Here is an 18,093-nt window from a genome sequence, read left to right as displayed (position 1 = left end):
GTATATCTATCTATCTATCTATCTATCTGCATATACATTTATACATGTATACAATTATACAAATATACTTTTTCAAGACGTGATAAACCTATTATAATGGGTAATACTACGTGTACTTTTTATTTTGTGATGTAATCTTTGGACTAACAATGTTTGCGGTTGAAGAGAGCTTTAAATCATCTTTTATATCAATAATACACTGATGTAATAACAGATTGTTTATAAAGCTTGAAACACGTGTACCGCGATATCCTTTGTGTTCTGTTTTTAATTTGTATTTGATATATTCTCTCACTTCTGCTACTATCTGGCATATACAGGTGCTTACACTTATCAAGTATTCACTCTAAATTTACAGTACCTATCTGCATATATATATATATATATATATATATATATATACATATATATATATATATATATATATGTGTGTGTGTGTGTGTGTGTGTGTGTGTGTGTGTGTTGTGTGTGTGTGTGTGAAAATATGGAGTGTTGAGTGTTGTGTATTACAGAAATTGGACACGGAATAGTGTCTTTGCCATTCCATGGGATCACAATACGATGAAATGTTTATGACATTTACGTTTAAATTAATTCAAAAGTTAATTCGTTTAAATAATTTTAGTAATCTATATCAGTTTTAAAAAAGAGATGACTTACTTGAAATATTACAGTTGTCTCAGACGACAGACCTCCAGAATCTGTGGCTTTCACTTTGAACACTCGTGACGTATTTAGTTCGTAGTTAACTCCCTCCAACGACGTCAGTATTATGTTGCAGTTGCCTGAGCTGTCTCTGGAAGCACGGAAAAAGTTATTTGTGTCACCGATCACAGTAAAATTTGCTATAGCATTTTCACTTGAATCGTTGTCGGAAACTGTTAAAGTGACTAAAACACTGTCAATGGCGGTATCTTCTCTGATAGTTTTAGAGTAGAGATTTTGAGAAAACACCGGTGGCGAATCATTAATATCCGTGAGTATCACTGTTAGAGTAATTTCTGATGTACGAGGCTTGGGGTTCTGACCACTGTCTACAGCTTTTAATGGAAGTAAATAAATATTCTTGGTTTCAAAGTCTAGATTTGATTTTACTTCCAAATCGCCAGTAATCGAATCAAGTTGAAATTTCTCGCTCGTTTGTGTTAAGTGATAAGTAATGCAATCTTTAATGTCCGCATCACTGGCAGAAATCCTGCTAATAACCGTACCAATGGGTACCGACTCAGGTATTATTATAGTCGTGTTAAAATCCTCGAAAACCGGTGCAGCTTCATTGATGTCGATTATCTGTACACTGATTATGATTAGTGTATCTTTGGGTGGGATTCCGCCATCTTGAACTGCTATATATATGAGTATTTTTTCAGATTTCTCAAAATCTAGGGAAGTAATTAATTTCAAATTTCCGCTGTTATCAACAGCAAACGGTCCGTTATTCAGAACGCCATTGACACTCATGATGGAGAAAGAAATCTCGCCAAACCTACCTGAGTCGCTATCATTACAAGACAGAGAAACAAACGATGAACCAATCTGCTGGCTTTCCGGAACACTTACAGATATAAAATTTTCCGAACACTTCGGTCCTTCTTCATTTACATTTTCCACGTTAATAACCACTTTTGTTGTTGCAGATTTTGCTACCGTTCCTTTGTCAATTGCTGTAACATTCAAAATAAACTGTGGAGTTTTCTCAAAATCTAAAGAATGTTTCAATTTTAGTTGTCCTGTTGTGCTTTCTAAACTAAACAACCGGTGGCTGGGCATGGTATAAGTAAGCTGTCCATCATCACCTTTATCTTCATCAGTTGCTGATACTTGAAGTAAAATGCTTCCAATAGTTACCGTTTCTTGTACAACCACAGAGTACGCCTGGTTTTGAAAGACGGGTGGAAATTCGTTCACGGGTCTAATTTGAACAATAACTACAGCGGTGCTAGACAAAGCACCATCTCCACCGAACAAGTCCGTAGCTTCTGTTGTGAGTATATAACTGTTAATTTCCGTTGTCTCATAGTCTAGAGAATTTGTGATGGTTATCCGTCCTGATGTTGCGTCAATGGAAAATTTACCAGCACTGTTACCATCTAAAAAAATAGAAAAGAAAAACAATGTTAAGTGCGGGGAAACGGTACGATAACTGTCGTGCTTGATTGACTACATTACAGCAAAAAGGTAACTTCTACGTGATCTGTAACCCTGCAAGAAGTAAGCGCTAAATTCCCCTCAAATTATGTGTGTGTGTGTGTGTGGTGTGTGTGTGTGTGTGTGTGTGTGTGTGTGTGTGTGTGTGAGTGTGTGTGTGTGCGTGTGTGTATATATACGAGGGAGGGATGAAAAGTTTCTGGCTTCAAAGGTGTCGTGAAAGGCCTGGCTGGAGGCCCAAACTCCTGAGCTTTTTTACAGGGCTTAGAAATACTGACAGATCCCTGCAAAAGGTGTGTGAATATGAGAGGGGAACATATTCAATAAAACCATAATTAACCTTCTTGCATTTTCTTTTACTCAAAGCCAGGAACTTTTCAGCACGCCATAATGTATATATATATATATATATATATATATTATATATATATATATATATATATATATATTATATATATATATACATACACATACAGACAGATATACACACAAACAAACACACAAGCGCGCGTACACACGCACATATATATATATGCGTATATATATATATATAACGGGAAGCTTTATGAAAATAGACAAAAGACGAATGCAGGTGGAAAACAAACGAACAATTGTATTAGTATGGCGCTCAGGAAATATAAATAAAACAAGTCTTTAACGTTTCGAGCCTACGCTCTTCAACAGAAAGATACACAGAGAGAAAAAAAACACAGAAAGAAGGAGAGAAAAAAAATGCGTGCAGTAGCTTATATATATATATATATATGGCGGTGCCCCAGCATGGCCACAGCTCATAAGCTGAAACTAGAATCAATCAATCAATCAATCATACCCAACAGGTATATTTATCGGAGAAATGCAGAATATATGACTTATTGAATCGCCATACTAAATACAATAATAACTTAGCCGTAAATAAAAAAAAAAAAAAGATTTACACATACCTACAATTGAATAGGTTATGACAGCATTCGATCCGGTGTCGTTGTCATAAGCACGTACATCTACGACTTTGGTACCCAAAGAATCAACTTCGGAAACTGTGGCACTGAAAAAACACGAAAAGGTTATTTATGACATATAATATTACATGGGATTTATAGAGAAGAGAAATGTGAATACGTGACATTGATGCATTTCTGAAGAGTATATAGTGATGTATAGGGCGGTGAGCTGGAGCTAGTGGAAATATTAGCACGGTGGGCAAAATGCTTAGCGGCATATTTCTCTGGCTCTTGACGCTCTGATATCAAATCCCACCGTGGTCAACTTTGTTTTTTTTTATCTCATTTTTTTCTATCTCTTCAGGATCGATAAAATAAAGTACTAATTCAAGTACTGGGGTCAATGTAATCAACTTGTCCTCTCCCTTGAAAAACCTTGCTGGTCTTGAACACTGCAACTCAGTTACTTATATACTGTGGAAATCAGGTAACCAGCCTTATGGGTCCTAGGTCTCCAGTGAGAAAAATATATAGTGATGTAAGGAAATAGTTATAAAACACTGTCGAAAATAGGGATATACTTCTCCTGGGCCTGACACGGCAGCAGAGAAAATTGCCAAAAGCGTCTAAGTGTTCATTCTTTCTAATTCATTTTAAGAAAAACCATTGAAAAGAGGATTTTGCCTTTAACTAAATTCATTTTTCTTTTACTCGACGTCTGTTTCAAGAAATAACCGATGTATGTATTAGGACCAGCCAAGTCTGGTTTTAAAAAAGTTCAGTTTGAAACCACCTGAAACTAAATTCTATCCTACTGTGCTTCGCGAATAGATATTTTGTACCTTATCCCCGGGTTGATAAATGACTCGTGAGTGAAATTAAAGAAAATAACACTCTTCATCCACCTCTAGACGTTGCTGTCTTGAGTCCTAGGACTTATAGAGCTGGTTACCCAGTTTCAATGCTATATATAAATGTCTGAGATCACAACATTGCTCCTGAACGGGACGCTGGTCCGTCGTATGGTTACTCATGGACGGGAGCAATGTGAAATGGAGTTGGAGTCATAAAAATTTCGAAATTTCGAAAGAACGTGAAATAATTCTCCTTTTGAACGGTGTCACTCGAAGCGGATAAAGTTATAAATAATAGCGTGTAAATACTGGATTCAAAAGTCTTTGAATAGAAAAATGACTATTTGTCATGCTTATAGAAGATGTGGCTTCGTATCCCACGGGCAGCCTTCGATATTTTATCTGCCAAAAGAGATTTTTCTTTGACCTAAGATTTACAGTTATTTATGGCTTTAGCTGCTTTGAATTTCACCATGAAATATAGTATTTTGTTTAAGAACACTATGTACCGCCCGACCCAGGAATAGAAACCGCGATCATAGGTCGTTGATGCAATTACCTTAACCATAAGGCCATGTGCCTTAATACTGGACAATTATCTGGATTAAAAGATAGACTTGTGTTGCTTAATTCTGCAGTCACTCAATACATTTGGTAGAATAAATGAAGGGTTCTGATGAAGACAACAGCTGTTTTATGAGCAATTCGGAAAATCAGTAAAAGTTTTGGGATATGAAACCGTTTATAACATCATGGAATGAACCATTCCAAGTCAAACTCTATTTACTTTTGTTTCAAATGTATACAGAACTGTATGCCGCAGTCTATAATACGTACTTTGAATATAAAAAAATTTCTCAAAAAACTTGAATGCACTCAGAATTCAAGAAATAGCACATAATTGGGTATTCTTACTGGAAGGAAATATTTTAATGGTGTGAGTCATGTCTAAATTTTAAGAGGCAAACAATTTGATAAGTATTATAATCGTATGATGTTCAAAATAAGGCCTAAAATTAGAGATTAGAATGGTGAATGCTTAAAAAGACTTTACATTGCAAAGGTCAAGGGGAAAAGCTATCAGACAAGAGCTACAATAAAGCTTTAATTCATATGCCAGGACTTAATAGTATGTCTTCAAAAATAAGATCTACCAAAGTTTAAAAGAGTGGAGGCACAATGGCCCAGTGGTTAGGGCAGCGGACTCGCGGTCGGAGGATCGCGGTTTCGATTCCCAGACCGGGCGTTGTGTGTGTTTATTAAGCGAAACGCCTAAAGCTCCACGAGGATCCGACAGGGGGTGATGGCGATCCCTGTTGTACTCTTTCGCCCCAAATTTCTCTCTCTCTTTCTTCCTGTTTCTTGAGTAACGCTGCGATGGACTGGCGTCCCGTCCAGCTGGTGGGGAACACATACGCCACAGAAACCGGGAAACCGGGCCCATGAGCCTGGCTAGGCTTGAAAAGGGCGCATAAATAAATAAATAAATAAATAAATAAAAAGTTTAAAAGAAATATTGCAGATTATAAAGTCGCAAGATTATAAAGTTTGACGATAATAAAAAAATGTATAGATTTGAAAATAAATAGGGGAAGACTGTGGCGATAAGTTACAAGCAATTTTACCTGTATGATGCTGGTTTAAAATATGGCGGATTGTCGTTAATATCTGTCACAATTACTGTTATATTACAAACTATCCTAAGAGACTCGTCTACAGCTTCCACTTGAAAATTGTGTTTCTCAATGTTTTCTCTATCCAAGACTGAATCCACAAAAATAATACCCGACTGTTTGTCAATGTGAAAAGGTAAGTTATCCCCTGATTTCACAATGGAGTATTTGATTATATCGTTCCCTATATTTGGATGGTCCCTATCCGTTGCGCTGATTTTGGTTAGTTGATGCCCAATGCTGGTCCCTTCATGGAATCGTACAGTGTAATGATCTGAAATACGAAACAAATCATTAGCAAAGGACTAATGTGTGTGTGTGTGTGTGTGTGTATATATATATATATATGTATGTGTGTGCGTGAGTGTGCGCACGCGCGTGTACTCACATACATATGCATAATGAGGCAAAAGGTAAGGGTAAGGACACAACAAAGCCCGGTCCGAGAATTGAACTCACTGCCTCATGATTGTGAGCTCAGCGCTCTAACCACTGAGCCAAAAGTCTTAGCAAGCAAAACAACTGGTGCAAGGTCAGATTATGACATTGATTTCGGTTGAGCTGTGAGATGAGTATAGACGATAAGAAGGAAGGAATTAATACGGTGTACAGAAAATCCCTTACAGCCGTTTCGAGAATAGACGCACAAATGGTGCATCTTATACTGTACAAACGCTAGCTATTCGTATAGCAGTAGCTCTGTAATCGGAAGGAGGATAATATAGAACTTTATTATAAAACTTTGGTTTACTACAATTGTGGAACACACACACACATACACTCACATGGACATAAACAAACCAATGCCGGTTGTCAAACGGTGAAGTGGGGGCAAACATAAACACACACACACACATACACACTCACCCCACTCCCCATACAACGGGCATTCACACAGTTTCCGTCAATCAAATTCGCTCACAAGGAATTGGTCGGCTTTTCGCTGTTGTAGAAGACACTAGCTCAAGGAACCACACATTGGAACCGAACTCGAAACCACGTCGCTGCAAATCGAGCTTCTTAACCACACAAACATGCATGCGCTTATATCTTGGGCATCATTGTCATTGTTGTTAAATTCTAATCATCATCATCATCATCATCATCATAATCGGCATCGTCATCATCATCATCGTCATCATAATCATCACCATCATCGTCACCATCACCATCATCACCATCATCATCATCATCATCATAATCGTCATCGTCATCATCATCATCATCATCATCATCATCATCATCATCATTATCACCACAAATTAATATACATATTCTTTTAGATAAATAAAATATATTTACCCTGTGAGAAAACAGGCGAGAATTTGTTAACGGCCGTCACTTTAACGTATCCTGTTATCTCCACTTCGTGCACAGAATCGCTCACCGTAACGTACAAATGGTATCCGTGTGGATTTTTGGCCAAATCAAAACCGGATTTCAGTACTAGAAATTGTCGTTTCATATCGAAAACATTTGGCTCACTCGATGTTACTGAATAAGTCAAACTAAGGTTACCCTTCGCATCGAGGTCCTCACAAAAAAATGTTTGAAGAGGGGTGTTGAGCTTTTGGTCTTCGACCAAAGTTAAGCTAAATGCCGGTGGTTGACATGAAGGAGCATTGTCGTTGACATCTGCAACGACTATAGTTAGGGTGGCCATTGCACTGTTCTGTGTCTTGCTCTTTTCGACTGCTTTGATCAGCAACACGTATGAAGCTTGCTTCTCTCTATCCAAGTTTCCTAAATAATAATAATAATAATAATAATAATAATAATAATAATAATAATAATAATAATAAACATAATTTTTTTTTGACATTCACTAGTACAACACTAAATACAAAACCAAATATATGGCACACTAGGCATAACAACATCACGATCTTCCAACCTGGTGTCTCTTGAGGTCTCTGGGTGAGACTTGGAGCCAACTTGTGCAAATATAAAGCAAAAGTCAAACATAGAATGATAATAATAATAATAATAATAATAATAATATAATAATAATAATAATAATAATGATAATATATTTCTTTACTACCCACAAGGAGCTAAACACAGAGGGGACAAACAAGGACAGACAAAGGGATTAAGTCGATTACATCGACCCCAGTGCGTAACTGGTACTTAATTTAACGACCCCGAAAGGATGAAAGTCAAAGTCGAATAATAATAATAATAATAATAATAATAATAATAATAATAATAATAATAATAATAATAACAACAATAACAACAACAAAAATAATAATAATAATAATTAAAATAGTAATTGGGGACAACATCATGGAGAGGCAATAGAAAACAAGATTCCTTTTATGCGCAAGCGGTTGAGTACTCCATAGACATGCATACCATAACGTAGTTATCAAGGAGATTCAGCCTCACACAGAAAATATGACAAGGCTGGCCCCTTTGAATTATAGCCACAATTCATTTTTGCCAGCTGAGTGGACTGCAGCAAGGTGAAATAAAGTACCTTGCTCAAGAACACAGCGCGCTGCCGGGATTTGTACTCATGACTTTACGATCGTGGGCCGAATACTCCTAACCACTGATCCATGCACCTTCACTCTCTTAACCGCAGAGAGAAAGAATGAAGCGATAGAGACAAATAGACTGAAATACGATCGATCTTTTCTAGTTTCTTTACTTTTAACAATGAAAAAGAGGGAAGGCATTTAGCAATGGTTAGAGGGAAAGTCTTTCAGGTGTTTAGGTTTTCATTCTGGGAGTTCTAGAACGATCGACAGTGAGTTCCCTCTTCTTTCTCGCACCCCCGGTCCTTATTCATCTTCTTTCATAGTTCATCATGTCTTTTAGTTGGGAAGAAAGACAATGTTTTTTTTTAGACACGTTTAACGTTTTCCCTACAAATTACAAACAAGCCCCCTCTCTTCCTTGTTTTTTTAATACAAAAACTAATGCAAATTTCTAACGGCGTATAGCTGTGAAAAGAGTCTTTAGGGTTTGAATAAATGTAACAATAGCAAAGTTTGAAGGAGATATTTCTCATACTTTCTAGGGGTAAACAAATAGGAAATAACAGTTGCTATCCAAGGACAAAATTAGTGTTACACAGTGTTATCTGATCGGAAAACAACAATCTTTAACTTACCTATTTCTTTACTACCCACAAGGGGCTGAACATAGAGGGGACAAACAAGGACAGATAAACGGATTAAGTCGATTATATCGACCCCAGTGCATAACTGGTACTTATTTAATCGACCCCGAAAGGATGAAAGGCAAAGTCGACCTCGGCGGAATTTGAACTCAGAACGTAGCGGCAGACGAAATACCGCTAAGCATTTCACCCGGCATGCTAACAGTTCTGCCACGCTCGCCGCCCAACAATCTTTAACTTACCATCTAATGTTATGCATCCAGTATGTGAGTTGATTCTGAATAATTTGGCATCGTTTCCTGAAGGAATTGAGTAAATTAGTTTCCCAGCTTTAATAGTTTGATGCTGTTTATTTGTAGCTGTGATATCAATGACGAAATACCCTATCGGTGCATCTTCCATGATAGATGTACTGAAATTGCTTACAAATATCGGCGAATTGGCTTCGTTTTCAGTAATTTGTATGTTTAAAACAACAGTTGTCTGCTTCAAACCATTGTCACTGACAAGGACTTGAAATACGTAGGAACGTTCCATATCGTAATCCAGTGAACCTGAAAGATAGTCGGAAATTCAGTACAGAGATAAAATAGATCCCTTTTCAAAATAACATCACAAGTCGCTTTATAGTTCAAACAATGAAACAGTTCTGTTGTGTCTGGGGAGAGTCATTTTCTTTTTGTGCCTTATAATGTAACACACACACCGGTAAAATTTCCACATTTTTTCTTATTTTTCGTGACGTATATTTGCCATTTAAATATGGCTAACCCCTAAGGGTGGATGCTACTGTAGTTTGTAGCCCCAGGAGGACACCTCCTCCAGCTGGCTATAGACACACTTTCTGTGCCCTATCAGTATTTGCAAAGGGAAGCCATCCTTCCCGTCTCCAACTTATGACACACACGGACTCGAGTTTCTGGATATTGACCCGTCATCGGCGTGTGACAATCACAGTTGTCGATGGCACAGAAAGTGTGTCTATAGCCAGCTGGAGGAGGTGTCCTCCTGGGGCTACAAACTACAGTAGCATCCACCCTTAGGGGTTAGCCATATTTAAATGGCAAATATACGTCACGATGTGTTGCAGCTACTGTTTATAACTCGCTCTAAGATTTATTATTGCTTGTTTACACTTTTTCGATATCAGTGTCTTTACGACACTGGAAAAAGTATATGTATTTGTGAAGTGAACCTACTTTTCATCTCCAGTTCCTTCTGTGTTGTGCTGCATGTATATAAGAGTCAAGACTATTGAAAAAGTTGCAAGACGCAACGAAAATTTTAGGAAAATAAAAATAAGAAAAAAAAGTGGAAATTATACCAGTGAGTGTGTTACATTATAAGGCACAATAAAGAAAATGACTCTCCCCAGACACAACAGAATATGCTTCAACACACGAAATCATATAAAGAATTTTGCAAACCAAATCCAAAAACGAAATGAAACAGTTAACATATCAAAACCATCTTAACGGTTACTTTCATTAATCCATTCAAACGTATAAATTCACATCTCTATTAATCAGCAAATTATTCGTTCTTGTTCTCAAGTCGGAGTTAGCAAATTTAATGCAGTAATCCTATAAAATTCAAATAATTAAAGTTGCATTCTAATGAAGAGTAAATTTAAGTTTAATGAGCAATTCTGCTGAAGAAACCGGGTAGACAACCCCTGAAATTAAAATTAATCTCTCTATATATGAAGCTGAAGTTGTCTGTGTATGGCAGGTTTGGTAGCCTTCAACTAACACTATCTCCTCCGAGACCCTGCGGCGCAAGTTGACCAAAATTGAGAGAATGATAGAAGAAGGCTTGCTCTTCTTTCCGTAGAAGAAAAATTCAAATCGGACCATGTTACGACTAAAAATTATTTACATCAAAAAGGTACTTTTTTTCTATGAAAATCCCTATTTTTTACGATTTTTTGACTGCTGTGTCGCCATTTTTTGGTGTATTTCAACCAAGAAAAATATTCAAAAATTCCAATTCTAAAGGGTCGAAACAAATCCGAGCAACGCCGGGCAATACTGCTAGTTAAAAATGAAATTAGGCATGCAGCAGTGGAGATTCAGATCTTTGGCAGTAACGGGCTAACTCTGAATATTTTCGAAATCATCAAACATCTTCAGCCAACAAAACTCCAATCTGTACCGTCGGGTCTAAGATGACTGGATTTCTTTGGTGAGAAATTAAAAGAATGAGAGGGTGAGGAGATACTCAGGGATGCCTTATGCATGAAAAACAAACAACAAAGTCGGAAGCTGATATGTTTAATGTAGTGAATAAAGAAGTGTTTAATTAATTATAGTTAAATAAGTTGTGAGATTTATAAAATTCATAAAGTTAATTATTAAATGGTGTCAAGTATAGGCGCAGGAGTGGCTGTGAGGTATGTAGCTTGCTTACTAATCACATAGTTCTAGGTTCAGTCCCACTGCATGGCACCTTGGGCAAGTGTCTTCTACTATAGCCTCGAGCCAACCAAAGCCTTGTGAGTGGATTTGGTAGACGGAAACTGAAAGAGGCCCGTCGTATATATATATATATATATATATATATATATATATATATATATATATATGTGTGTGTGTGTGTGTGGTGTGTGTGTGTGTGTGCGCCTGTGTTTGTCCCATCAAGATCGCTTGACAACCGATGGTGGTGTGTTTACGTCCCCGTAACTTAGAGGTTCGGCAAAAGAGACCGATAGAATAAGTACTAGGCTTACAAAGAATAAGTCCTGGGATCGATTTGCTCGACTAAAAGGCGGTGCGACAGCATGGCCGCAGTTCAAATGACTGAAACAAGCAAAAGAGTAAGTATGCAGGTTTATAGAAAGTTATAGAGAATTCTGGGATAGTAATGACCTTCACAGCCGTTTCAATGTAAAATGGAATTGTGAATTTGCTTCATCCACCACCACCATTGCTTATGGCAATGTCATTTCTAAATATCATTTCTCAATGGCATTTTTCTGATCAGTTGATTCTCCAACTTACCTGATAACTGAACGATTCCCGCGGAAGAAACCCGGAATGGGATCATTGGGGTAGTGGTATGAAGACGATACTTGATGCGGTTATAGAGATCTGAGTCGGCATCGAAACAATGCAATATGACTATATCATGACCAACAGCTGTAATAATAATAATAATAATAATAATAATAATAATGATGATGATGATGATGATAACGATGATAAAAATCCTTTTCTATTATAGGTACAAGGACTGAAATTTGGGGGAAGGGATTAAGTAGATTAAGTGTTCAACTGGTACTCATTTTATCGACCCCGAAAGGACGAATGGTAAAGTCGACTTCAGCGGAATTTGAACTCAGAACGTAGCGACGGGTGAAATAACGCTAAGCATTTCGTCCAGCCTGCTAACGATTCTGCCAGCTCACCGCTTTAATAATAATAACAACAACAACAACAACAACAACAACAACAGCAACAGCAACTGCAACAGCAACAGCAGCAGCAGCAACAACAACAACAACAACAACAACAATAACAATAACAATAACAATAATAATAATAATAATAATAATACTTGGCAACATGAACTTCAGAAACTGTGAAATAATTTTGAAATTATGAAGTTGGAAAAATACATTTTGAGTTTCACAATGCTCTGAGATCAAGAAAAAATACAGTGTATTTGACAGGCAAAGCAGAGGAAAACTGTAAATTGGACACGTAGATAAAAAACAAAAACACAAAATTCTGATCTCAAGGAGATGGAATTGTATCGGATGAGCTCACAAAATACACTGCTTGTCTGATAGTCACAGGATAAATATCATATATATTTGATGGCCCTAATGTTTGTGTTTTAAACACAACAATGTCTAGTTGCACTGTATATGTGTATTTGCATCTTGGTGTGTGTTTAGGTATGTGCTAACACACACATGCGCACACATATATGTACATACATATATATTTCCTAAATACCCTTTCTATTCTTTTTATTTCTCAGATGAAGAACAAGCGTCCGAAACGTCAAAACTTTCCCTTCAAAATCGACATAAATAGAGGATTTTTTTCACTTGCTATTGAATTCGGATTCATGACTGTTGCTACACGTCACGATATCCACAGTTTAGTTTTTTCAGCCCCAGCAGGGCCAATAACTTTAAAGAAAACTGCTACAGGAGAATGACGCAGTAGTTTAATAAAAGTCTTTTACTTTTGCAGTCGCGGTCATATATATATATATGTAAATATAGTATGTGACAATTATTCGGTAGCCAGGATAAAACTCCGAGTTTCGGATGTCGGGGCGGAAACGCACGCCGCCATCTCTTTAGTTATCTAGCCATCGAAAAATTGATATGGAAATGACCGCTAAACAAAGGGAAATTACTGTGTGATTGATCGCTATTAAGTCAAAAAAGCTATTGGAATGACTGCTAAGTGAGGAGAGAGAGTAAAGATAAGGGAATAAAAATGTTCATAGTATTCGTGTAAGCGCGCATGTCCATACATAAACATGCGCGCCCGCACACCCACGTACATATTAACTCCAAGGATGAAATTTTTGGAATTACATTAATTCCTTAGTTACGTGAATTTCGACAATACATGGTAGATGTATTTTTTATGAATATAAATATGAATGAATATAGATTGTTTACATAAATATAGACGTATCCATTTCATTATATGTGGTCTGATTTTTATTGCCAATGTCTCTTCACTATAGCCATAATGTTGTACACACACACACACACACACACACACACACACACACACACACACACACCACACACACACACAAATGGAAACAATATTTGTTGAACTCAAGGAATGATCCGTAAGTTTGATGAACATGTAGGAACCGCTATGAATCACGTGAAAATTTGGAAAATGCATGAAGCACAGAGGAGAAAGCAAAATTTCAGAAAAGAACACTACAACACGACTGCACAGTTACGAACGACTATTTCAAATTAGATGCTCAAAATCACCATTATTTTTGCTACTAACAATCGTTGGTGGTGCTGCTGCGAATTCTGAAACAGGCTAAGTTGTTTGAGTCGATGAAATGGTTTGAAAGAGTGGAGTAAGGACAAACATTGAAAGATACTCACGTGTATCTTCGTTCAGATATATAACATTAGATGGTACAGAGCAGACAGGGCTGTTATCATTGACGTCTTCTACCTGAACAGTCACAGTCCCAGAAGCCTATAAAGAAACATATATATATACATATACATACACGTATAATATATATATATATATATATATATATAATATATATATATATATATATATATATGCAGTTGCGGCCAAAATGTTCAGAACGGCATGGTTTTCGCCAGAAAAGTAGGTATAAGTTTTTATCAAAGTTGTTTTATATTCTATAATTTTCACAGACAATAAATCACTAAATCATCCATAACTTTTGTATTATCCTCTCAAATTATATCAAAATCTCAGACAATAACAATTAATATCGTATTTATTGCCTGTGAAAATTATAGAATATAAAACAACTTTGATAAAAACTTATACCTACTTTTCTGGCGAAAACAATGCCGTTCTGAAATTTTGGCCGCAACTGTATATATATATATATATATATATATATATATATATATATATATATATATATATACATACATATATATGTACACGTATATACACACATACACACACACACATATGTATATATATGTATATGTATGTTGTATATATATATATATGTATATAGTTATGTGTGTGTGTGTATGTGTGTGTATGCGTGTGTGTGTGTGTATGTCTTCGTGCCTGTGTTTGTCCCTTGCATCGTCGCTTGACAACCGGTATTGGTATTTACGTCCCCATAACTTAGCGGTTCGGAAAAGGAACTGATAGAATAAGTGCTAGGCTTAAAGATAAGTCCTGGGATCGTATTGCGGTGGTCCAGCATGGCCACAGTCAAATGACTGAAACAAGTAAAAAATACATGTATGTATGTATATATATATGCATATCTATCTATCTATCTATCTATCTATCTATCTATCTATCTATCTATCTATCTATCTATCTATCTATCTATCTATCTACTCGAGCAAAACGTCCCCGTCCAATGGACGGTGCTGAGTTGTCAAACATTTAAACCAAATTTTCTCAAAACAACTTATCCGACCGTCCCATAGGCCTCCCCTTTGAGAAACACTGATTTAACCTAAATTTGAGAAACCAGCAAAAGAAGAAATAAAGATAGACATTTTTTCTATTCCAAAGAAAAGCGATTTTATTCACACAAATATGCATGTTTCCGCGGTTTTATCGATCGCATTCTCATCTGGAATCGATTTTTGTAATTTTTGCAAGACTTATACACGCCCTGATACCGTCGGTATCTACATATCTAATTTGAGCGCAATCGGATGGAGGATGCCCGAGATCCTAGAAGACACACAGACAGACAGAACGGATTTTATATTATATTATAATAAGAGACTAGCAGAGATACCCGGCGTTGCCCGGTTACATTCAATTGAAGAATTAGACTTTTCTGTTATATATACATGGAAACACTCACACACACACATATATGCCTATTAATATAAATACATGAAAGTACATGAAGTTTGTTAAAAAGAAAAGAGGGTCATGTATTCTTGGCTGTTGAGATTATAACACCTCGTTGTAAACAATGTTCCTTGTTTTTTCTTGTGGAGCATATACAAAAAGGTTTCTTTTGGTTCCTACTCTTGAGCAGCCAACATACACTTGCCCATGCGAGAAGCAGGGCTCTTCCAAGAGAAGACCAGCTACAGAGAAGGTTTGACCCTGTGATTTGTTAATGGACATGGCAAAGCTGACACAAAGGGGGAATTGCAGTCTTCTGAATCTAAATGGAATTTCTGCTCCTGATGGAGTAAGAGGAAATCTTGGAATAAAGACGTCATCACCTTTTCCACATCCAGAAAGAATGATCGCCTCCATAACGTGTGACATCATTTTCTTTATCTCCAGTCGTGTTCCATTGCAAAGTCTTGGTGGTTCCAGATTGCGGAGTAGCTTTACAGGAGTTCCAACTTTAAGTGCTAAAATGTATGGAAGTAGTCCAGGAGGCTCCAGTGAATTGAGAAATTCCACCACCACCGTCACCACCACCTCCACCAACGACAACAACAACAGCAACGATATCGTCGTTTTGCCGTCTCCCATAACTGCCAACAAAAACACGACTACTACAACCTCAACAACTACAAGTGACACCAACACTACCACCAAAAACAAATCCAATTTTGCACAAGCGTTAAAAATTAAAAAAAGACAATACTAAACTTCAAAAGTTTGTGTTTGGATAATATTTTTTATGTATTAGTTGTGCAACAACTAAAGCATTCGGTTGTGCAAATACTTTGCACGGGAAACCTTCCCTGTGTGGCATGTTTCCCGATTTTGTAGAATTTGCTTTCGGCTTTCTTAGCCATTTCTGTTTTGGCGTCTTCAAGCCATGAAGTCGTTGTTCTAAAAGAAGGCTGGTCTCCTTGACAACGCTTACGACGTTGATTTCCCTACCCTGCCTTCCCCACAGCTTCATGAAGGAGGGAGGGAGGGGAGGAGCAAAACAGGTGCAGGTGTGAGCATGGACGCCAACTCCGCCACCGACACACGAAGAATTGGAGGAACCCAGACGACAGCTTCACAGTCAAAGGTCAACTCTGCCACAAACACCACCATCATCACCACCACCACCACCACCACCACCACCACTACCACTACTCACAACATAGTCGTGAATAGGACATCGGTCTGTTGCAAGTTTTTGATGAGAGGGGGCCAAATTGATTACATCGTTCTTTGTATTTGACTGGTATAACTGGTACTTTATTCAATCGATTCCGAGGGATGAAGGACAAAGTTACTTTCGGTGGTAATTAAACTCACAGTAAAAAGCCGGGAGAATTGCTGCTTAACATTTGGACCGAAGTACTAATGATTCTGTCATATCGCCGCTTTCCATATTCATATGAGATCAGTGGTTCTCAACCGGGGTCAGTATGACCTTTGGTGACCCTTGGAAGGTTTTGTTGTTAAAATCTATGTTCAGTAAATTGGTTTTACTTCTCAATACACGGAATACTTTAACAATTTTTTAAATACAATTCCTAATAATATTTAACTATAAAAGTATAATAGGATATTTTAAACATCGAATGACTATGAGGATCCATCCGAGTAAAACAGGAATCAAAGGGGTCCAAAGGTAAATAAATAAATGTTTGAGAAATACTGTACTAGATGATATCATTAATAAACGCTTACGTTACCTTCAGACCTCCTCCATCTGTAACAATCACCTTCAGCTGATACGATGTTTGAACTTCATAGTCCAGATAACTGAGAAGTCGTATTTCTCCAGACGATCTGTCTATTCCGAATTTGTTGGATGCTTCATTCACCAGAAATATAACAGAAAAGGTTACCTCAGTTTAAAGTTAGATTCAATAAAGTAGTTATTTCAAGTACTGATAATTCTCATTTCGAAAGAATGGTTAACGTAGTTCTTAAAGTGGGCACAAAAACAGAGATATAAACTAAATAAATTACTGTAGCGAAGACTCGAAACGGCCGTAGTGAATTGACACTAATACACCTTTGTTACTCATTTATATTTTGTGTGTATGTTTCTCTCTCTCTCTCTCTCTCTCTCTCTCTCTCTATTTATATCTATCTATCTATCTATCTATCTATATATATATATATATATATATATATATATATATATATATATATATATATATATATATCAAATATAAATATATTAGCTCAAACGGCACATTGCTTGAAGCCAATGCTTACTTAACTGGACTCCATATTCCTTTGTTTAGTGTTGCATTTTACGATGTTGCTCCACTCTGAGCACTTGTTATCTGTATCTATTATGCACCATCTTTGTTTTTATATTATATTTGCCTATAACACTATAACATTGCTCAGAGTTTTTCTTTTGTCTTGTCATTGAAAGACTCTTGAATGACTACTGTCGAAAACGACGTAAGAGTAGTTTTCAATAAGATAGCCCGCCATCATATATATATATGAGGGTAAGATCCAAGAGTTCAACTATAGGGTGTTTGTAAGCTTCAAGTAGTCCGTGGCAGGTATAAAGAACAATAAGTGAACCGTGTACTTGCAGGAACAATAGCAATTTATTGGCATCGAATGTCACAATGCAACGTTTATATAATTAAGGTATCTTCGGCCTGATGAGAAGTTAGGTGAGTACCTATCGTTGAGTAATTATTACATCAGAGGATAAGTTAGGAAACATATGTAGCCTCGATTTTACCTCTTCCACTTTCTCAATCTATCTATCTATCTATCTAT

At 36.8% G+C, this 18,093-nt stretch overlaps 1 protein-coding gene across 1 annotated transcript in view; it reads right to left on the bottom strand.

Annotated features, from left to right (window-relative positions):
• LOC115221607 (protocadherin Fat 4-like) overlaps positions 1-18,093 on the bottom strand; it is a 107,570-nt gene that overhangs the window by 43,389 nt on the left and 46,088 nt on the right. The window contains exons 12-17 of the mRNA XM_036510968.1: positions 11,749-11,886; positions 8,992-9,303; positions 6,922-7,362; positions 5,572-5,893; positions 3,093-3,196; positions 661-2,090 (exon numbers count right to left, since the gene is read on the bottom strand). Coding sequence (XP_036366861.1) covers positions 661-2,090; positions 3,093-3,196; positions 5,572-5,893; positions 6,922-7,362; positions 8,992-9,303; positions 11,749-11,886 — 2,747 coding nt within the window. The remainder of the gene's footprint in view (positions 1-660; positions 2,091-3,092; positions 3,197-5,571; positions 5,894-6,921; positions 7,363-8,991; positions 9,304-11,748; positions 11,887-18,093) is intronic.

The sequence above is a fragment of the Octopus sinensis genome, linkage group LG18 (assembly GCF_006345805.1).
Source record: "Octopus sinensis linkage group LG18, ASM634580v1, whole genome shotgun sequence".
Classification (NCBI taxonomy): domain Eukaryota; kingdom Metazoa; phylum Mollusca; class Cephalopoda; order Octopoda; family Octopodidae; genus Octopus; species Octopus sinensis.
This window is presented reverse-complemented; position numbering and strand designations above follow the sequence as displayed.